Source organism: Pagrus pagrus, assembly GCF_965226575.1.
Source record: "Pagrus pagrus genome assembly, chromosome: 9".
Taxonomy (NCBI): Eukaryota; Metazoa; Chordata; class Actinopteri; order Spariformes; family Sparidae; genus Pagrus; species Pagrus pagrus.
In genome coordinates this window covers 12,138,028-12,161,837 of record NC_140193.1, presented here as the reverse complement: position 1 = coordinate 12,161,837, position 23,810 = coordinate 12,138,028, and the positions used below count along the sequence as shown (strand labels likewise).

Genomic DNA, 23,810 nt, shown 5'->3' with positions numbered 1-23,810 from the left:
GCAGTCAAAAAAGAATACTTGCAGGGAACCTTGCTTTTACTTGTGCTGCATTATTTAACAATAAATACCATGAATATGTTGACAAAACAGTCTGAACTCAAAGTCCATTTACTCTGAGATTGAGATTGTTTTGTCAACTGCTGTTTTTTAAGGTCAAAACTTGAAAATGCACAAAGATTTCATCCCTGAACACAAACGACATGGCTCACCGCGTTACAAACCTTATCGCTTTTATTCAAACTGTACACATACAACAGGCTTATCTCATTAAAAAAAGACAAGTAAAAAAAGACAAAAATGAGTGTCCCTATAAATACAATATGCCTTTACAAAACAGTCTGTGTTTACTTGGTAGGTTGCATATGTTCCAATAAAAAAAAAAAAACCCACACTCATACTCCTTCTGAAAACAAGACAAAGACATCAGTCTGGTATCATTGACACGGGCAGATCTCAGCTGCCTGAAGACAATCACACAGAATACCTTTGCCTTGTTAGGTCAAAACTTGATGGACGAGGGATGACTCGTGTGGTGGAGTGTTGCCCTGTTTCCTTACTCAATCCTTTAACCAGGGTTTGAGGTATGTCGTTCGTTGTGTGTGAAATGTGATATTTCTTGTACACAAACTGCTTCAACAGCATACTGCAGAGAGTTGTACGTAGTTATCTACTATTAGTGTGTGTGGATTGTTTACGAATAACTAGAGTACCAGGTCTATAAGGTCATAAAGTGAGTGTTCCCTCGTTGCTGCAGGGTGTTTCCATTCATAGTTTACATGTACTGTATATAGAGAACATGTGTTACATGACAGGAAGAAAAACTTCTGCCTCGAAGCTGTTTGAATCAGAGTGAAAACATCTTTATCTTGCGTTTCCCAGCAAGATCTCCTGCTGATCTGAGCAGTGAGTCAGAGAAATAAATTCCTGATTAAGTTAAAAAAGTCAGTCACCTTCATGCAACAGCGGATTACCAATGGGACTAAATCGCTGGTGAACCTTTTGCTAATGATGACTGTTCTAAAGTTTTGTGTTTTCTTACAAGACTTTAAAGTGTTGAGTTCACCCTAAAATTTCAAAAATGGACAGCCTCAATCCTGAAACACACTTTGGGGTTGGCTTATTTATATAATATGAGCATTTAGTTGAGAGGTTTCCCTTCTACTGTGTTAAAAGGGTTGCATTTATTTAAAAAACAAAACAACATTTGATGTTTAACTACACCAACGAACATTAATTTTGTTGTAATAAGCTGCTGTATTATCACCAGTGATTCAGTCCCAGAAAATATGAAAAAATGACAAAATATTCTCACATAACCTTTGACCTCAGTCCTGATTTTTTGTTCTACAATTTCAAACATTTAACGTGAGTTCTGTTTCCAGACAGAGAGGAAAAAATGCAGTTTTTCTTTGTTTCAAAGTCGGGTGTATACTAAAATAAAGATTCATTAAAAATCTAAAATGTTCAGTCTGCTTGTGAAAACCATTCAACACTTAACGAGAAATTATACGGGGGTAGGGCAGATTCAGTTACATTGGATAGAATACAGGCGTGAATGTGTACAGTCATCTTAATCCAGGATAAAATAACGTAAAAAATCCTGAGCAACCATTTCCACCCCGTACGGATTAAATCTGGATCCTTGAAATGGTGCTTTGGATGTCTTAAAAGCTTAAAAAAGTCTTTGATGAGTGATCCAGCAGTCGAGAGACCACACACAGAGACAAACAATGAGCTGTTGTGTCTTCGTTGCAGAGAGTGGAGGCCCGTGTGAGTGTGAGTGTGTGTGTGTGTGTGTGTGTGTGTGTGTGGTCTCTCCCTGTTTGATCCAGGTCATCTTGTAGTGAGAATCAGTCATTTTTCAACACTTTTAAACTTTAAGGATAGCTGTGCAAACCAATACATAACTTCATTCACCTTCGGAGTGAACATTCAATACAGGAGCAAATACGCAACAGACTGGAAAACTGAAAAAAATTTAAAGTAAAAAAATGAAATAAATGTTTTGATTTCTGGGCAGCCACTTGGCACATAAATGGCAGAGTGAGTCACGAGTTGATTCGTTATTCCTCGGATTAAAAACAGGCGAGATTGTGCTCTGCAATGTCTAAACACACGTATTAAAGGATTTCAGTCTGTACCTAAAAGCAGAGTAACTTCAAATTTACATGTATAATCCAGGCATCCATAATTCATGAATTCACAGTCAGAGGGTGTGGCTGCTGCTGTGGGGATCAAACCTTTGACCTTTTCGCTGCAGCATGGACAGACCCATCAGTCTTTTCTGTTATGGTGCCTTCCAGTGAGAGACTCTCACCGGAGTAGACAGGAAGTACATTCAAATTGTAAGATTAAAAAGGATATAATCAATAATATGGAGTGAGTTTTCATATTAAAAGTAACTTCACCAGTCCAGGTACCTGTATGGCCTTTTGCAACGAACATAATCCAAAGATGCAAATGCCAGGAGTGACAAAAATTTAAAAAAAAATGTATATGAAAAATTCGTCCAGGTTCTATCGAATATAAAGTTTGGGTGTGTGTCCAAAACATTTTGCTCTCACACCTTTAAAAACACAAAAATCTGATTAAAAATGTCCAAAATAGTATTAAAATGAAAGCTATTTGACCTCATTTACATGGTTGTTGTATCCAAACTCTCCTCTCCGAACTTTTAGACCGTTGTCTCTCCATGGTTACCGTTGCTAAGGCGCTTGTAGAACCTCCGCCATGATTGAAGCGTCTTCCCGGACCAGACCCAGAAGCCCGAGGTGATCCCGACTATCATGGTCATCAGGTATTTGATCATGAACACCGTGAAGTCCGGGGTCATGGGGGCGAAGTTGTGAACCGGACAGGGTACGGCGAAGCGCTTACAGGTCTGCATGTGCCAGGTCCGCTCCCAGTGCTCCCTGAAGGCCTGCTCGTAGAAGTAACAGGCGATCACTATGGTGGCCGGTACCGTGTAGAGCACACTGAACACCCCGATCCGCACCATCAGCTTCTCCAGCTTCTCCGTCTTGGTGCCGTCGTGCTTCATGATGGTGCGGATCCGAAAGAGGGACACGAACCCGGCCAGGAGGAAAGACGTGCCGATGAACAGGTAGACAAAAAGAGGAGCCAGGACGAAGCCGCGGAGGGAGTCCACGTTGAAGATCCCGACGAAACACACTCCTGTCAGGACGTCGCCATCCACTTGACCCATGGCGAGGATGGTGATGGTTTTGATGGCGGGGACAGCCCATGCGGCCAGATGGAAGTATTGGGAGTTGGCTTCGATCGCCTCATGGCCCCATTTCATTCCAGCCGAGAGGAACCAAGTCAGGGACAAAATCACCCACCAGATGGAGCTGGCCATACCAAAAAAGTACAACACCATGAAGAGGATGGTGCAGCCCTCCTTTTTAGTCCCCTGAGCCACCGTCCTGTAGCCGTCATCCTTGAATTTATCCACACACACAACTTTGTCCTCCAGGAAAAACCCAGCAGCGTAGGCCACCGCCACCATGAAGTAACACCCAGATAAGAAGATGATGGGCCTCTCGGGGTACCTGAACCGCCTCATGTCCACTAAGTATGTGAGCACTGTGAATAAGGTGCTCACACAGCACAGAATGGACCAGATCCCGACCCACAGACGGCCGAATTTCACCTCATCCTCCCGGAAATACATGATGCCAGTTGGTTTGGTGGGCTCACAAGGTGCCCCGCAGTCTTTGACCCCCATGAATCGGTACCCCAGGTAGGTAGGCACCTCCAGCTGCAGAGGACAGGAAAACGTGTGGTACGGGTGGACCTGGGGCGGGCGTTGGTTGGGTCGGCCGATGTTTGGGGGAAGGGTCACAGGTTCGGGTGCATAGGGGGAAGACGAGGAGGCCGGGCTGCTGGGTTCGGATGTGTTCTGGCCGACGCAGATCTCCCCGGCTCCGTGGACGGGGAAAGCCTCGCAGCGGAGTCGCTCCGGCCACTGGAAACCGAATTTATTCATCAGGGCTTCACATCCCTGCCGTGCACGCTCGCACAGGGACCGACAAGGGGGGATGGCCTGCTCCAGCACCGTGCAGACAGGCGCATACATGGAGCAGAGGAAGAACTTCAGGTCCGCAGAGCACTGGACCTTCACCAGAGGGTAGAACTGGTGCACCTCCAGTCCGGCGTCCTCCTGGTTCGTGTGGCCCAGGAGGTTCGGCATGATGGTCTGGTTGTACGCGATGTCGGTGCATAGGGGGATGGAGATGGGCTGGCAAAACCCGTGTTCTGGTATAGATATTCCGCTTTCACTGTTGTAATGCTGGGCAGAAGTGAGCGAGGACAGCCCGCACAGCAGCCACATGATCCGCAGCAAAACGGAGCCAGTGGTGGACCTGGCCGCCGCCATAGTTGAGGAGGAGGGGGAAGGGAAGGAAAAACTTTGATCCAAGTAGGGCGACTTGAAAAAGGCTCAAAAGCAAAGAAAATCTTCCTTAAATGTCCCAACACTTATCTCATAGTCCGAGAAACTCGACTTGAAATCGCCGCAATGGTCTTTCCCTCGTATTTTATGAAGATAAATCCAAGTGAAACGTTCGTCGTGTCATGACTTCTTGATGGTCTTTGTAAGTGACTCCAAGCAGTCCACTCTCACTCCCAGCCGGGTGAAAATAACGCTCAGAGTCCCATTTTATCGAACTAAAGCGAACCCGAAACAGTCCAGCGCGTCGAAAACTTAAGCGTCGTCACTTTCGCGCAAAACAAGACACAAATAAAAGTTGAAAAGTCTCACATTTCCATCGCTTTTCCGACTTGACTTTCCACACGGCGTCGGTTCACATGCTGAGCGGTTGGAGTCCAGGGGCTCGCTCTGCTCGCTCCGTGCAGATTCCACCGGTTTCCAGGCGCCCCCTCCATTCACAAGACCCCCCCGACAGAACGCAGGGCGCCTTGAAACCGGTGCCGCGTCTCAGCCAATCAGAGCGTTTGTTTTCCTACAGGATTCGATCTTGATTGGTTCTTAGTCCCTATGGAAGGAAAATGTGTTACAGTAATTACATTACACCAGAGATTTTACAAAGAAATAACCTTTATTATTAAGTTTAAAAAAAAATTTAAAAAAAGGATATACATACAGCCTGGAGCACTTGAGTTAAATTAATTTCTTGCTTTTAAGAAAGAAGAAAAAAACATAAATCCCGTTTGTCAGCTGTCCAAGTCTTCTTGTAAGTCTTCTGTCTTGTAGCCTATATTTCACTTCTTTACTTTTACTGAATGTTTATTGAAAAGCAAAGCCAACCATACCACTTTAGAAGGAATGCTAAACTATTTTGCATATTTTGTATAAAGAAACACTTTATATTTTTGATATATCTTGTATATTTCACAAATAAGTAATACTCTTTATTGTCTTAAACTGGGCCCACTTTGACTCTCTGTGACTCTGACCTGGGGAACCCATTGGTTGTTACTGGTTTTTCTATTGTACTGTAAATTACAACAATTTCCTTCGGGCTTAATAAAGTAAAAAACAAAAAAACAAAAAGAACAAAAAAATGTGAGAAAAAAGTGTTAGTGTAAAAATCAGTTCATGTAGATTGTACTCAAAAAATATACTGTTACTTTTGATGAGAGTAGAAAGCACAAAAGCAGTGTTTTTTTATCAGTGTTCTAAAAAGTATGCAAAATTCATAGGCCTACTTGAGTAAAAGTAAGGTTCAAATGAAATATTACTTTGGAAGAGTGGAAATTACCCATACGAATTGTACTTGAATTGGGGCTGATTATTTGGTTTGATATTCAGTGTTTTTCCGACTACTATTATTATTTTTATCCAATTGCAAATACAATAATTTAATTTAAAAATGTGCCAATTTGGCTCTAATGCAGCATTTAATCTGCAAAGTAACAAGTTACTGAAGTTATCAAATAATTGTAGTGAAGTAAAAAGTATGATATTTGCCTCCAAAATGTTGTTGAGTGGGAGTAGAAATACTCAAGTAAAGTACAACTACCTCAAAATTGTACAGTAGTTGAGTACATGTACTCAAACTAGTAAATACTGAAAATTGAAAATAAAGTGTATAAACATAATTCCTCTGTTTTCCTGTCTGCATATTGTATTTTTCAGTGATATAAATAGTTCATTTTAACAAGGTAAAATAAAACGACAATAAACAAATTTAACTGTTGAATTCATACTCAAAATAAATAGAGGGCAGCATATCACCAAAGTAACCGCTATCTGCTTAAAACTGTAGCTGCTGCTAGCTAGTTAGCTTAGTTAGCAGTGCAGATAGCGCTCGATTCTGAGGTTTGGGGCAGAGGGGGAGTGTTGATATACCAACTAACACAGGAGCTTGGAGGAGGGGGCTAATTTCTAGCCTACTAGCATGCTAACATCAAAGACTTCTTTGACATAGCATCAAACGTCACATTCTGTTGACAATTTTTGTTTTTTAAATGTTTTAAACTACAGTTCCTACATATTGCACCTTTAAGTCTGTGCATGTTTGTGCATAAAAACAGTAAAGTCAGATTTTCCCTCTCTGTCGACCAACCGTTCAGTTTCTACGTGTTCAGAATCTGTGTTTTAATACAACAGCAGGATAAAGCACATTATTCAATTTCTTGGTTTTTCTGTCTTCCAAAAGCTGCAGAAAGTTGTGTTTGTTAGGTCTGAAGCTTTTTGCAGCTGTGAAGTTAAGCTCTGAGTCTCTACACAGTCACTCACTGTGTGTGGGACATGTAAACACACTGCAGCACATTGAGCAAACTAAGAGCAAAAGAAGCCAAATGGATTCCAGCATCTTAACCACTCGACCACAGCAAGCACCGCAAGTACCTGTTGCTGTTTACTGCTAAAAGGCTTTCATAGCAAACAAACAGATGCCGCTTTTGAAATGATCTGTATCATTGACATTCACAGCAACAACAGGCAAGGCAGCAGTAATTTGGAGTGACAGCGTGATCAATCTGCCCACAGGCGACCAGTGTGGGAGGTTCCCGGTGGCCTTGCCTGCATTTGGTGTGTTTCTACCCTGAGTGGGATAAAGAAGAAGGTGGGGGTAGATTGCGGTGGGGGAAGGGACAGGAAGAAGAGAGAAGGTCGAAGAGGGCAGGGGGAGAAAGAGGAGAGGCTGAACCAAAAGGAGAAGTCAGGAGTAGTTGATCACAGTTAAACTTTTTTAAACTGGCCAGACAAGTTCGATTGAATTAGGCCAGTGGTCTAGTCTGGATTTCTGGCTCTCTGCAGAGTTACTCATCAAGAAACTGAGTCAGGCAAAAAAATGTTTCCCCCCCTAGCTTTACAGAGTCTTTGTGCTGCCTGTTGCACAGTTGAATATAATGTGACTGACTGGATGTGTTGGACTTTTTAAGTCAGTCCTCAGGACAGAGACTACTTTGTCTCACTCATCAACTAAACAAATCAACACGATGTGCTCGGTTCCTGCAGGCCTCTTTTATTTAACCTTTACATGCTGACATTAGGTCAAATTACACAAAATAATAAAATCACATGAATCCACTTTGTCACTGTTAGAAAGACATTACTGTTAGTCCCAACAATTTTCACTGGTATATTTTGTCAGTGAGAACAGGATCTGGTTGGATGGATGGATTGACAGTGTACATCGTGAACATCTGCTGATGTTTGAATGCAGCTGGGGATGTTTGTTGATTGTTATCCTCCTGTGCCTTTCCCATCTTTCCTGTCTGTTTCCACTGTGTACAATCAGACAAGAAAAGCTTCGTCATCGTGGTTTGGAGTTGTTCAGAGACACGCAGCTGCTGTGAGGTGAAATCTGTGACCTTTGTGTTAAAGTAAGCTGAGAAAAGACTTTATGACTACATGAACATATAAGCTGAATGACACATAGCTGGGAGCCTCATGCAGCTCAATGATCAATCTGAAGGATGAATTGAAAGTTCTGGCCGCCGCTTCTGCTCCTGACGATTGGTTTGACTGGTCGGGCTGAGCCTCGGTAAGCACAGCTGATGGACAGCTGTGTAATAATTAAGAACTGCAGGTATTAAAGCTATTGATGTTGTACGCACACTGATTTCCCAGGAGAGTGTTGGACAACCCACCATCTGAGCGTTACAGCCCACAGAACCAGTGATGTTAGACACCATGGATGAATCGAAGCAAGGGTTAATAAATACAATGGAGGGGTTTTTTTGGGGGGGGGGGGTTGGTTGCCACAGCTCAGATGAATTAACTTGGTGTCCTCCATAACATTGCTAGAGAAATGTATTTCAACATGTTCCTACATTGCTACTTTATCTGTGCTGTGACAAATCAAATCAATACATACAATATGACGATCTTCCTTCCTCGATAACCTAAAGGGGAATAAATACAGATAACTATAAAGAACACTGTAATAAATATTAAAAAGGTGTCACTACGTTTTGAAGTATCAGTGTCAAAAATCCAAGGTCCAAATAATGCGGAAATGTGTAGATAACAAAACATGTGTAATAGAAATGGGTGTAATAAGCCTCATTAACAGGTAATGAGGCCATTAAAGTCATAAGATTTGTATCTATAACAATAAGCATGTGTAAGTGTTGATAATAGCACAATAAACACGCTTATTGTTAAGTATTGAAGAAATGTATAAACAGTTTGTAAAATCCTTGTATTGGATTTGTTTATTTTACAAACACATTTATTGAGTTTAACTAATTTACCTTTTATGTGACTTTTAACAACTCTAACGATGACATGAGGGATGTCACAACATCAGGTTTGATTATCGTGGCCTAAAGAATTCATGATGATGATATTTTCACAATATCCACCCACACTGCGGGAATAGTGTTGCTCTCACCTGTCATCTGCTTTGACATATTTTTGCGCAGCAGTAGTGGTAGTGTTATCTTCTTCTCCTTTTTTTCTTTTAAAGGTGGCCGGCAACCAGCGTGAAGGTGCATCAACACCACCTGCTATCACAAACTGAGAACTGAAAGGTGGAGAGGTGCTGGATTATTTACACAATATCATTTTTATATTATGTATTATTAATATGATTCAGTATTTTATCCTTTAATATCATGTTAATCATCGATTATATCGCGACACATCAAGATGTCATAATAGTTAAATTACTTAGATTAACAGCATTGCTGATAATAAAGATATTATGAAATAGGTATTAATCTAATGTAACAAAATGCTAAAGGTTTAACAATGACATAATATCTAAGTTATTTAATCCCAATAAATAATTGTAATGCTATTACATTGAATTTTAAGAAACTCATAAGGCTTTTTATTAATGTTCTCAAAGGTGCATTATGTAGTTTTGGAGAAGCATATGTACCAAAGATGCTCTGGATAAGATAAAAACATTGCCCAGATGTTACTTTGGAGTAACAGTACCATGATAAAATCACGCCACATCACAGTACAATTCTGCTTGAATATGATAAATGATCATATTAAAAGACACATTTCATAATGTGAACATCGCAGGTGACGGTTCAGGTGGGCCTCCATGTTTTGAATGGGCCTGGATTGGCTTTGATCTCCCTCACACACACTCACACACTCCTCGTTTCTCCCTGTGGTGTAAAACGCAGCAGTTAGCAGCCACACCAGGTCAAATGGACGCACTTCATCATGTTTAACTGTAGCTGTTTGTTTGTGTGTGTGTGTGTGTGTGTGTGTGTGTGTGTGTGTGTGTGTGTGTATTTATGTAGATAGTGTCTGCAGTGGTCAAGCAGATGTAGGCAGTCCAGCAGGTTTCCAGACAGTCAGTCAGTGTTTGGACTGCGGTCTGCTGCCGCTGGACATCTGCTGCAGAGGAGAAAAAAGTGTTATACAAACAACAACTAGATCTACAGGAGACCGAGGTGAAATAAACAAAACAAGAGAGATTCTGATGGTTTGGACTGTGCTTGCTCGGTTTAAGGATAGCCCAGAAGCATGACCGCCATGCAAAGTATTTGAGCTACCGTGTGAAACCCAATACTGAACAACTATTTAGATGTGGAGCTGAGGTGGAAAAACACGAGCCGTTCTGTTTGGTCTGAGGAGGGTTTCTCATTTGAGGACGTCGTACAGGACGTGTTGGCTGACCGAGATGGTCTAACCAGCGTTAAGTGTTTTGAAGGAGTGAGCTGTCACAGTTTATGGCACTATATGGGTTTATGTTCATGCTTTAATTTGAATGTTTGTGTGGGAATTTTATGTAAGTTATAAGAACTTGTAATCTTTATTTTCTGTCTTTTTGTGGTTGAAAAATTTGGAGAATAAATCCTGGATCTGGTTGTACTATTTTGTGGTTTCATGTAAATCCAATATGGCTCAGGCACATTTGCAAGCAACAGCAATTGAATGTTATTTTAATTTATTCATCCATCCACTGATAACTAGACTCTACTTGACTAGTGAGCCTTTTCCAAAGCGTTTACCCTTCATTTCTGGACCAAAATCAACAAAATAACATGTGTGATCAAGTATTCATCACAGTAATCATCATGTCTGGGTTCATTTCAGGTGAAGTTATGTTTTTCTTGTGTAGCAACAAGTGTGGATTTATATGAAAAACCTGCAGGGCTGGGGACTGTGCGCTTGGCTGAAAAAGTAAATAAGCATCCTTTTTGGACCCAGTCCCGTCCATGTCACTATAAAAACAGCTAAGCCTTATGCAGCCACTCTCTAAAGGTGCTATATGTGAAAGTATATATGTAAGTACTTTCCCAACTATAACATGGCAATAAGGATAATTTACTGTCCCCGTTATGTGGATCGCTGATCTCATCCTTTGTTACAAGTGTAAGGAGCTCCCAGACCATGGGAGACATTTTTGGTTGTCTTCCTTCTTCGTTGGGTAAACTGCTAACTGCTGCGAGCCGCTCTCTCCTGGTTGTGGGTCGCACACATAACATGTCGTTAAAATGTCATACCTCTGTCCAGTTCGGCCAGCTCGCTCTTTTTACACAGTTGATTCTGCATTGTTACTACCTCAACTGGTCACTCAGAGGCAAAACAACACAGCACCCCTGTCCCATGTTTGTACCTTTTTTGATAGGGACAGTTTAGAGACATGACAGGAGACGGAGTGAGAGAGAGAGAGAGAGAGAGAGGGGAAGACACGCAGCGAAAGGACGCAGATTGGACTCAAACCCTGGGCCGATGTGTGGGATGCACGCTCTGCCAACTGAGCTACCGGAGCGACCCCCAGTTTTGTTCCTTTAATACAGACAGTGAGGCAGAGTAAAGGCTCAACAGTTTGACTTTGAACAGCTGTGTAAGTAATGCTACTGTATCCTAGCTGCCCTGCACAAAACAGCATTCAGAAAAGGTTAGTATCTAGCTAGCTGGTGAACAAAGTGGATAATTAAGCAGCTAAAGAGCTAACATTTCCCTCGGGACAGTGAATATATTGGACTTTCTTTGCTCTGATGGACACAAACACAACTCTAACTCAATGCTAATGACCGTATCTCCTGGATGTGTAAAAGGGCAACAGTTTGCCAACATAAGCTAACACAAAAATCACTTATTGCAGGGCTCATCTAAAAATAAATGTACAGACACTCACCAGCCCAAAAAACTCAAGGATAAAGAGGTTTGCTATCAAGGTGAGACTAGCACCCACAGAGCGGGTCGTCATGGCAACAACAATGAAGGAAAGCAGAAATAGACCAGACAGCTAAAGCTAACGTGCTGAAACATAGCGGGGAGAGGCGTCTGATTGGCTGTGGGGGATTATGGGACGTCAGTTACTTCAGAGGCATCAGGATGAGTGATGGGTGTTGAATATAGCAGCTTCAAAAAGCCCGCTGTAAAAGGTGCAACACTGGAAAAAAAAAAGAAAAAAAAAGCATCTCTATTCTGTTAAACCATACGTTGCTTAATTAAGCTGTCTCCTGCCAGGTTTCCTTGTGTGTATGTGTGAGTCATGGGCTGGTGTATGTATATATATAGCATTGTAGAAGTATGTGTGGGACACTCGTCTGAATGGGGGGAGGGGAGATCGACCTTAGAAGAAGTCAGTAGAGAGGGAGAGAGAGAGAGAGGAATGCAGGCAGCTGGTTTGTGTCTGTCAGTGCAACACAGAGAGCCTACAGTACTGGACTACACACACACACACACACATGCACACACACAGAGTGATGAAAGAACGATTTATTTGGACCAACAGTGTGTGTTCGGCCCAGAGGCAGGCAGCAGGAAGCTCACTGACTGACATCTCAACTACTGGGACAAAAAAATGCCAAACGAGAGTGTGTGGCCGGAGAAATATGTGCAGTAAATTAGGAAAATGTTAAAACACCATCATATCGAATAGTTAGCAGGGTGTGGATGTAATCAGATCAGATGCTATACGGTCATTAAAGTTGTACTTAAAGCCTGTCACTGGTTTGGATTCAAACTTATCCGTGTCCGACCAGCCATAAATTAAAACTGTTTTTTTTTCATGAGTGCTGAGGATAAATTGAGGTGTCTCACAGCCGCCTGAGAAAAGAGGATGCTCTGTAGTCTGGTGGTACAGTACGGCACAGGTTTTATAAATGAAAGTTCTGTGTAGTAGCTTTAAGTACTGGTTTATTAGTACTAAGTTATTATTAAGAACATTTGTTGGGATTTATTTACTTTTTACCTCAAACATCTGTCTGTTCTACATCACACAGAATATACAGCAATATTGATGTACTGTATATGTGATATGTTAATATATTAACCCAACAGTATGGAGGGAAATAACAAAAGTCTAGCCATGCTGGCAGCACTGCCTGCTCCGGGCTTAATGCTAATGTCAGTATGCTAACAAGTTGATTTTAAGCAGATATAAGATATATATCATGTTCTTCAACTCAGTTTAGCAATCGTGCTATTAAGTGTATTCACAAAGTACAGCTGAGGCTAACGGGAACTGTAGTTTTACAGATATTTTGTAACAAACAAAAAAACACAAGATGAAAAGTCAGAGGATCACAAATAATGACAACAAATAATCCTGAGGGACTTGAGGACAAACGTCATTTTAGCAAGCCAAGCATCGATGTTATAGACACAGTATCCACCGCTCCTCGTCCCGCTGCAGTCCTGTGCTCTGCCTGCTCAGTGCAACAGCTTGATGGGAGATGTTGTGGTGGAGACAGGTCTCTGTGGGCACAACAGTCACATTGTTTTGCCAGCCTGAGTCCCATTTTGTCCATTTCCTTTTCCTGCGACCACACATTAGCCAGGAGCAGCCTTAAACCAATCTGGATTAGCATGGCTCTTATTCAAACTCTCTTCCTCCCTGGACCGGCCCACATAGATATGTACGAGTACTAGTACTGCATAGAAGAGTAATATTCTAAAATATTACACAGAACAGTGATTCATATTGAGATTAATTCACATGGTATGTTGACAAAAAGGCTACAAGTTGAATTATAAGTACTCAATGTCATATTAGTGTAAAGTGAGTCTTAAATGTCATGTAGCCTCAAGACCTAAAAGTATAACATTGTCCTCCGGACTGCAGGTTCATGGTCGGACAATGTCTGCCAGTCTGCAGCAGGGTAACAGTTTGTGTACTGGGTGGCAACAGACCATGATGATCATTCAGGCCCTCAACACAGGCGTCGTGTGTGGTAAGTGTCCTGAATGGCAGAGAGCTCCTGCCAATGGTCTGCTCTGCTGTTGTTTCCACTCTCTGGAGAGTCTTGTGGTTGTGGACAGAGAGCTGCCAAACCAGAGATGTGACCAGTCAGAAGGCCCTCAATGGTCCGTCTGTAAAAAGTCTGTGAGGAGGGCCGGCCCAGGCCAAACTTCTTCAGTCTCCTGAAAAAGTGGGCAGAGAGGTGACTCAGAACAACAGCGGCGGCTCCTCAGAGGTTAGCATAGATGCTGCTAGCATCAGTTATAGCAGAGCTGGAGGGTTATTTCATTGGGGATCGAGGATTTTCTCTTGACTGGCTTTCGGTCAGAGTTTGATTTACCAACTGGCTCTGCTGGTGGTAGCGCTCTCCTGTCTTTGATCTTATTGGTGGAAAATCAGGGCAAAAACCTTCTAGTGTGAACTCGGCTTGAACAAGGAGCAGGCAGCCATGATGGACACCAGTTCTTGGGCTCAATCGGGAGGAGGTGGTGTTGTCAATTCCTCGCCCCCCGAGGCCTGTTCAACAGGAGGTGAAGCCCCCCAGCTGCAGAGCGAGGTGTCAGGTCCGTGACACCAGATCTGTAGGCAGTAGATCGTTCTCCACTAGATGAAAATAGACTTTACCTTTAATGCATGTCTTTTTATTCTGGTATAGTGTCATTGATGTGATGAGTTCCTGAACATCTCTCAGGCTGTGGTCTGAAACAGGAGAGTGACAACGGCGTGGTCACTCCACTCTGGACAGTAAAGGTAGAACTGGTTTGTCCTGTTTAAGTCTTTGTTTATATGCTCGGAGCAGCAGACTGGAGATATGATCTGCTCTCCCAGGAGGCGGGGTGGGGGATGTTTGTGCAGCAGTGGTCCCATGTGCATTCACCTCTGGTAGGTATGTGAGCGTGCTGGTGATATTTTGTTGGCCCTGTTGAAACTGAAAGCTGCCTCAGCGTGGGCATTCTCCAAACTGTTGATAATATCATACAGTTCATCCGTGGCCTCGGCTCTGTCTGCTTGTTGTGGAATGTAAACTGCAGTTACAATAACAGAGCTGAACTCTTGAGACGCAGACGAATCCACATCTCCAGTTATGAACTAGTGAAAGAAGATTTCTAACTCCGCTGAGAGCTAACAGACTCATGGCCTGGCGGTAAAGCACGCTTAATCCAAATAATCAGTTTTTATTGTCTTGTCTTGGACTAAACATCAATGATGGAGAAAATATTCAGACCCTTCCTTAAAAGTATGTGATTATATTCTGGAAAATGTACTTTTAGTATTTAAAATACAAGAACTCAATGCAGAAAAATGTCCCTTGTGACTGTAATACTATTATAATTATATCGTCAGATTGAATATTACTCATCTACTAATGAAAAAGCCTGATTTGTCCCTCGTGACTTAATTTTTCGGTCTGTAAAAATTCTGAATATGGATAATAAACGCCATCACAATCACCCAGAGCCTGAGGGGACATCCTCACAGTGCTCGTTTTGTCAGTTGGAATCATGAAATGTTTTTGTAGTGACTTCATTTTAAACTAAACAAAACACGTAATCTGTCTGGGATCATGGGAGCTATCGTCTTCACTGTGAAACAACCACCATGGAAGATGAGAATCTTTTTATGTGGCTCAGGCAGAAATGGTCACGAACGAGGTCATTTTTTGGTTTTATTCACAGAAGATTAAGTCACGTTGGCCAACCTTCTTCCTCACTCTGACTCTCTCCCAGGAGTTAAGAGAGAGCTAATTAAATTAAATACACCATAACCAGTCCGAACTTTGTTGGAAACATTTGGGATGATGTAAGTACACAGTTTTACAAAATATACATCAAAGGTGCAGTCATTTTTACACATTTTAATGCAGAAATGTTACATGTTAAAACTATACAGTTTAAACTTTTGTCCTTCAGTGTTTATAAGTGATAAGTTATTGTTGGCGCCCTTGTTGCAACGGCAACTGGATCGCTTTCTGTTTTCTCCACAGTTGCAACAAACAGCAACAAAACGTGACTTCATTCATCCATTCAGTCTGTAATGGAGACAGACTAAACAGACTGCCAGCTTGACCTGATCTCCAGGCAGCCCTCAACTTCCTGGAAGACTTTTAGATTAATAGATTAATGAACGTATCACTTGCGCTGCACTTGTATAAACTGTTGGGTAGTTTAGTAATCATATTTTTTTCAGCCCTTTGTGTGTTTTGTATGTAAAAATCTATCTCAAATAATTAATGTTGTGTAAAAAAAAAGGGGGAGCAGAAATCCCTAGAAATTAGCATGAAAAGAAAAAGTGTACCTCAGTTTGTACTTGAGTAAATGTACTCAGTTACATTCCTCCACTGCTGAGCATCAGCCCGAAGAGGAGGTTTAAAGAACTTGTTGTGTGTTCTGCGTCTTCAAAGAGCTGTAAACTAACGGGAAGTGACGGTCGGTGCCTGTTGTGCGATTGATAATGTGTTTGTCGATCATATTGTCGGTTAAAGTAACACACGTGTTCACACAGGAGTTACCAAAGTCCTGTCCACGACCCCTCAGATTGACTGGCAACAGACTGAGTTAAGCAACATGGTAAACCTCTGTTATTTTCTCGACTACACACAATAGATCCTCACTTCCCCTCCCCCACAGTGCGCTCACACACACACACACACACACACACACACACACACACACACACACACACACACACCAGTCTTGGAGGTGATGTGCTAATTGATGCAAAGTAATGGAGGAGGTGAAGCAACAATGGCCACCCCGCTAAGCTTTACACAGAGCTTTTTCTCGCTTTTATGGCTCGTATTCAGTAAACTTTATGTTTTCTGAAGGTGTGTTTTTCGATTGATCGCCGATCAGAAGACAGAAAACAGACGAGAAGAAGAGGAAGAGAAGCAAAGAATAGAAGCAGAGGAAGGAAAAAGGGGAACATGGGGAAGGAAGAGGATTAAGAGAGGGGGGAGGCCTCCTGCGGTTTTGAGGTCACACACAGCTGTGGTCATCACCTTTCACTGCAGGCGGCGCGCACACACACACACACACACACACACACACACACACACACACACACATCACTGTGATCATCACTCTCTGTGGGAGTTTGACCCGAGCCAGATGGTCACCGCTGTCTCTTTTTATGACCCTCTTCTTCTGTCATGTCCACACTAAACCAGCGTTTTTCACACCATAAAAACTGAGCTTTTTTTTTGTTTTTTTCAAATGCGCCCTCCGCAGTGAATACATCCCAAAACACCAGTCTCACATTGTGGTGTGAACGAGGCGAAACAATGCCAAATCAATGATGTATCAATAACATGCCTTCACAGGCGAGGTAAATTTCTGCCGCCTCAAACTCTCACTAAGTCTGAGTGCCAACCCTTTATCAGACAATGTGATTAACTCGTCTCTAAGTTGCTGCTGCAGTAACTAAAAACTGGGTCTCAGGAGTGGAATATTTCCAAAACGAACAACAGAATCTGCTCTGAAAACTAGGACACGGAAAGACTGTAGAAGAGTGCCTGTTTTGTTTTAGTGAAACCAGAATACATCCAAAACTCTATACAGCACGAACTCTTCCCAGCTGATGCAATATGATGTGTTCGTTACGTAGCATAAATAAATAATGAAGAAAGTGTTCATCTTCTTTAACTTTTAAAAGGGTAAGTTCACCCAAAAACGAAAATTCAGTCAGCTACTCGTCATCATGTCGATCAAAAGTCGGGTGAAGTTTTGTTGTCCACAAAACATTTCTGTAGCTTCACAGCAAAACAGTGTTGCATTATTCTCCAAAATTACTGAATTAAATGTATAACGGCTCCATACAGCTCATACGTCGTAATCCAGGTCTACGAAAGACCCAAGATCCTGAATTGATGTGAAGAGATGTTATTTACACTCTCGACGAGAGCTTGTGCACCCACATGACATGACGGGATGCACGCTAACGCTTTTAGCTTAGCAGCTACAGTGAAGATTCCCGCTTTAAATTAGTTTAAATAACGTCTTTTCAAATGAATTTGGGATCTTAAGGCTTCTGGAGACTTGAATTTTTATCAGACAAGCTGGTATCCTCATCTACTTCAGATGTTTTGGAGAATACTGCAACGCTGTTTTGTTGTGAAGCTCCAGAAATGTTTGGTGGAAGACAAAACTTCACCTGACTTTCCATCAGCATCACAGATTTAGGGTTTTTTGGTGCATAATCACAACATTTTACATACAAGTCCTGTGCATGGACTTCAAGTATAACAGATTTTTGTTGGTGGAGCTGTCATTTGTTTTGTATGACCATATGTCCCAATTTGTTTTGACATACAGCTGCACACTAATATGATGATGATAACAGTTATTATTGTTGTTATTATTATTATTATTTTTATCAGTAGTAGTAGTCGTAGTATGTAATTGTGTTAAATGAAGCTTTATTCAGTGTTACATCTACAATACTACAGTTACTTTTCTTCATTTAAATCCACAAAGAAGCATATTTAAAGTTAGATCAGTTCAGTAAAGTTCTACAACATATGTATATATATTATATATGTGTGTTAGTATGTATGTATGTATATATATATATATATATATATATATATATCCTGTTGTACAAGTACACTCGTGTGAAAGTCTTATGCTTAGCGACTCCACTATAGAAATGGTAAATAGTAAATTAGGAAATAAAATGTATATAAGAAATTATAATAATAAATAAAGAAAAACAAAAATAGAGTATAAAGAATGAAAATAGGGGCAGCAGGGATAAGGTGCATGTGTATGAATCTGTCTATTCATGTGTGTACATGAGACCGTGCAAAGACAATAAGTGTAAACATAACATAAATAGCAATAAAGCAACATACAACATATTTGTGCATTTCTGAGGGAATAATTCATGGATGCTGATGAACATGGTATATTCAGGTGGCTGGTTTCTACGAGTTAGTACTGTTTGATGCAGATAAAGGGGGCTGTTGGGTCCTTAGCGGAGGTATGCTCTCTGCTGGGTGACATCTTAGTTTGTAAATCTGAGCGAGGGCTTGTGAAGAAAATCTGTCAGTTAAGGAAAGTTGGGATCGTAGCACCGTTTTACATCCGAACAGTAAAAATGTGCTTGTAAAGTTGTAGTTTTGGCCCTCCGAGGGACACATTTTGGGCACCGCTGCTCTGAATGAACCTAGTTTATACTGAAGCTCTTCAGTGTTTCTGGTGCAGATTTTTAATGCATGTAAATGTTGTTTCCCAGCAGGTCAAACTTCCTCCAACCGAGGCAGCATGCCTGTGCATGAGTGTATGTGAAGATCGTGCCAAATTACCCTGCGCCTAAAATGTTTTTATCAGGCTCCAGACATGTGTTTCCAATGTTCTTTAAATACGCTGCCTACACACACACACACACACACACACACACAGTACTTCCAGTGCCAGATAGTTAAAATGAAACCCCTCCCTTGTTGTGTCTGAGACAAAGTTGAATTTTTCTTTTTTTGGCATCAGACTACATGTGAATAAAAAGCGGATAAACTGATGAGAAGCCGACTGTTGGCGTTTATCAAATACCAAAAACTCTATGTGGGATCTTACACGCATTACACAAGTTCACTTTAGAAGATTCACCTGTTGAAAACGCAACAGTTGTGAAATATGTTTTCACGATGTCTCCATTGGACTGGAAATGATCCGGCTGGTTTTCATCTTGCAGCAGCTGGACTGTTTTCTCTAAAAAAAAAAAAAGCTGGAATGAAGTAGATTTAAAGAGGGTACGTTAGGAAAAATAGGAGAGCGTTAAAAATTACAACTCTTTGCCCTCGGCCATCCGCTAATGTGCGGGCCTTCGGTGAGCGCCTGTGGCCCCAGTTGTTGCAGTGTGTCCTGCACTGTTGGCGCTAGTCGGCCCTCGTCGGTGGCTTTTTGCCAGATTGAGCACATAGAAATGGCAGCAGAGCCCAACGGTGAGAGAAATCACTCTGATTGGTTGTTCAGCTGAAAAACAGAAAGGGGAAGCACTCTGAGCCTGCGATGTAGCGTCCATGATTTCAACCATTTAGTGCAGTTTCTCCTTATTTTCTCCTCCTTCGCTGCCATTTGCAACCTTTTATTCAGACATACTCTTGATCAGAAGTGGCGATATTAGACAGAGCGGTGTATCTTTCATCACTCACAGTCCCGAGTCTTCCAATTTCCCTTCTTGGATGATGAACACACCCTACTGCCACCTAGTGGCCTGGAGATCTATTCCCTCTCATACAGGTGGAGGATGTACAAGCTTGCCGGCCATCAGAGGTATATCAGTCTTTGTGATGTGTTCAAGTGGAGCTATGGGCCCAGAAAGGGGGGCGTGAGGCGATGCAACAGTCAAACTTACTTGCCACCAGTTCTTTAATGTTGGTTCGGTGTGTCAAAGCCTTTTTTTTTTTTACGCTATTGTCACTAATATAGCCACTTCTGATTGAGAATATCTGATAAAAAGTTTGCAAATGGTACTGGCAGAGGTGAAACATTAAAATAAACAGTGCAAAAATGGGTGAATTCATTGATACCACAGTATCAGGCTCAAGGGGCTTTCCTTTTTTTGCTGTTTCTCTTCTTGTGTACTGGTTCCCTCAGCTGAACAGCCAATCAGAGGGATTTTGCTCACTGACAGGCCCTGCCCATTTCTACACGCTCAATTGGCCAAAAAGCTGCCGACAAGGACCGATTAGTGCCAACAACCAGGGCCACAGACACTCACTGACTGCCCCAACCATGGCTGATGACCGGCTGTCGGCCTGGTGTATATTTACAACTCCTTTTCAAACGTAAATCACAAGATCTCACAACTCCTTCAAAACCTTAATCAATCCAAGATGCTGAATCATTATCATGAGGAACTTTTTTGATGAAGCAGTATGCTTTTGAAAAAAGAAAATGTAACGCTGGGTTTGAGGAGACTAGCAAACATCTGTAGGGCCCCAACACACCTGAGTCAAATGAACGGGTCGTTATCAGACTTCAGCAGAGCTTGATGATGAGCTCATCAGGTGTGTTGGGGCAGTGAAACATCGAACACTTGCAGGAAGGAGGTCTCCAGGAAGAGGATTGAAAAACACCAGCTTAACCATAATTTAAACTCGTCCGATCATAGATACCAGCCACCTACAAACGGCTATTTTTTTTCATCAAGATCCAGATTATTATTCCCTGAGAAATTCATGAAAATGTCTAAAGAAAATGAGAACAAGTTTCTGGATCCGTCCTTTTATTTGGATCCACGAGAAAAATGTAATGGGGTCTATCTTCTAGATAGATCTCTTCTGTTCTGAGCTGAGACCCGTCCAAGCTTCATGGCGATCCAATCAGTAAAAACACGACCTCCGTGTAATAAAGCAGAAAGTGATAATTTGCCTATCCTTTCTGACACGTACAGCAAATATATTTAATGTTTTACCTCATCAACTTAATTTACTTTTGCAAATATATGTTTATTCTGAGTTTAAAGTCGGGACAGGACAACAAATGACCAAATGAAAGATGCTGAATGCTCAAAAACAGGTTCACTGGTGACAGGTGACAGCAGCATGATTGGGTATGAAAGGGACCACTGTACAAAGGATATGACTACATGGGAAAACGGTCGCATTCTGGCTTTTATGTACGTTTTTCACACCGTCTAAACTGTTTTTGGAGTCGAGGTTGTACGAATCTGGAAGGTACAGCTGCATGCAGGGTTATAGAGTGCTCTGTGTTACCTCCTCCTATACTCCTCACGACATTGTGGTCAAGCAAACCGCTCTCTCAGACTTGCTGTGTCTCTGTGGCCTGGCTGCAACCCTGCACGGTTTTACACACACACACACATACAGTGGCTCTGCAGTCTTGTAAATCCAGGTTGTGTCGTTTCCAGCAGCAACAGCAGTTTATGAGGGTTTGGACAGGAGAGTGCTTGCTGCTCAGGTCACGACATGGGGTTACCTTGTGTGTGTATGTGTGTGTGTGTGTGTGTGCGTGGGAGGGTGGGTTGTGTACAGGAAACCCGGGGCGGTAATTTTATTTGTTTTGAAAATAGGAAATAGATTTGATTTTGTTGCGTATGATTTTTGCATGAACTGAAAACCAGCATGATGTTCGGAAGTGCAACGTGTAATCAAAAGCTTTCTCCCTGCAGCCAGTCTTTATTTAAAGGACTACATCAGAGGTTTTTCCACATTAAAAGCCATTTACTACAAATTCTATACATGTTACATTACTTTTAACCCTTTTTCAAGACCTACTCTACTCTGTGTGTTCCTCATGTCCTGTTTTGCGCTTTATTAATACAGTTTGAAAGCACAACTTCAACTTATTTTCTTTTTTACACAGTCATAGTTAGAGTTGCACAGCTCTGGTGACAGTTCTGACTTCTGTTTATGTGAGTGTGACCTGCAACAGTAACCTTTTTAATGCACGAGGCTTCCAGGTTCACACTATCATTTTAACCCTCGTGCAACTGTTGATACATTTTGTGTTTTTCTAACTTTCATTTTTAGGAATATTTCGGCTGTTTTAATGAATATTGCAAACATTATGGCAATGGTGTTTGTGTCTATAATACACTGTGTATATTACAGACAGACAGACAGACAGCTATAAATGCTATCAGCTATTGATTCTGTATTTCGGTCCATTAGCCACATACATGCTATTTAACTTGTGTCCTATAGGCGAGCTTTGCCTCTTAATAAAACTTAACATGCAACTGATAAAGACACATTTAGTACAAAAATTCCATGTCAAAAACTGCCATAAAATCTATATATTAAATATATGGAAAATAAATTTTTTTCTGTGGTAATAGAAATGCAAAACCTAAGACGTTTGCCCAGTGTTGTGTGGGGAGTGCTGGGTGGAGCAGGGGGCCCTGTCTCTGCTCATCTGGGGAGTTAGCTCTGGAGGAGAGGGTCAGGCGCAGAGCCAGACTGTCTGGAGGATTAAAAAAAAAAGATAAATAGTAATCTCTGAGCTACAGGAGGAGAGCTCAGAGATTACTTTGTAATTTTTGGGACTAAAAAGTGGATTTATCGTCACTTCTGTTTATCGAGCTGACTTCAGCAGCGGTCTACACAGGTGACCTCCATTATAGGGTGTTTATGCACCGTAATGTTGACTCCTGACTGGAGCTGAAGGGGAAATGTACTTTACTTCATGACAGTAATGTAACAGAGAGGAGAGGGGAAAAAAGAAGAGACACAACGAGTCTCTGGTGAGTGCTGAGTTCAGTGTTTTTGACCTGAGTGCGAACACAGACACAGCCTCTAGCAGGTCGTTGCTTGCTTACAGCTAACTTACAGTAATCTGACTGCGAGCAGACACGCCTGCTGGTACCTTGAATAAACTCAGATTGAAGATAATGATTTAGTTGTATTCATGTTTAGTCTTATACACCAACTTCCACCCTCATATTCCTGAAGTTGCAGCAACAGACTGCGAGTTTAATCGCTGGATCATTCTTTCATATTATATCTTCATTGTCCCGTTTGACTCTTGCTTGTTTTCTGTTTCCTGACATCAAAAGTCTTAAATGAGACCTGTGTTCTTCTTAAGGCGCCTTATTGCTGTTTCCTGCATCGCCGAACCTCCAGAGAAGAGAAACACACCCATCACTTTTAGATGTTTTAAACAGCGACTTGTAAACTTACAGTAATGAAGGAGAGAGTCAGGTATCCAGCGTGAGGCTGATGGTTTTAATATAGACATGAACCACAATGACATCAACAGTGATAGAGCTGAGGTTCACAACACTGAGATGTTTGTCTGATGAAAAATGATTATTAGATTAGCAAGAAACTGTAGCACATGCTACACGTAAGACCCCAGAAGCTCCTGCCAGCAGCTGTGATGTGATTTCTCTTGTTCAGCTCCAACAAGGCAACAATATAAGACTCTCTTTCTTTGGACTCTCCACCCTTGTTCCTTTTTTTCATTTTTTCCCCCTCGTTTTTACTGCTGGCAGTAAAAGTAGGAGCCAAAACCTGCTGGACGCTTTTATATAGAAAACACTAAAACGGCAAACAAGAGCTGATCACGAACATGGGTGAAAGAAAGGGTAAGGGAAGGAAAGGGAAGAAAGGGTGAAGAAGTGCAAGATATATATATAGACACACTTTGTATGTCTATTAATGTAAATTATATATATATTTATACATAGTGAGGCAGTGAGAATGGGATTTGGAGATTACATGATGAGACGTTATACTCGGTATTAACATATTATGCATAAATCCCTGTGTTA

The 23,810-nt window shown here is 41.7% G+C and overlaps 1 protein-coding gene across 1 annotated transcript; it reads right to left on the bottom strand.

Annotated features, from left to right (window-relative positions):
* Positions 1 to 213: 213 nt before the first annotated feature.
* LOC311262979 (frizzled-7-A-like) lies at positions 214 to 5,482 on the bottom strand. The gene has a single exon (XM_084362756.1). The coding sequence runs from the start codon at positions 4,376 to 4,378 to the stop codon at positions 2,675 to 2,677; it is 1,704 nt and encodes a 567-aa protein (XP_084218882.1). The 5' UTR covers positions 4,379 to 5,482; the 3' UTR covers positions 214 to 2,674.
* Between the last annotated feature and the right edge of the window lie 18,328 nt (positions 5,483 to 23,810).

Coding starts and splice junctions, on each gene's coding strand:
- LOC311262979 (XM_084362756.1), bottom strand. CDS start 4,378: ATGGCGGCGGCCAGGTCCACCACTGGCTCCGTTTTGCTGCGGATCATG.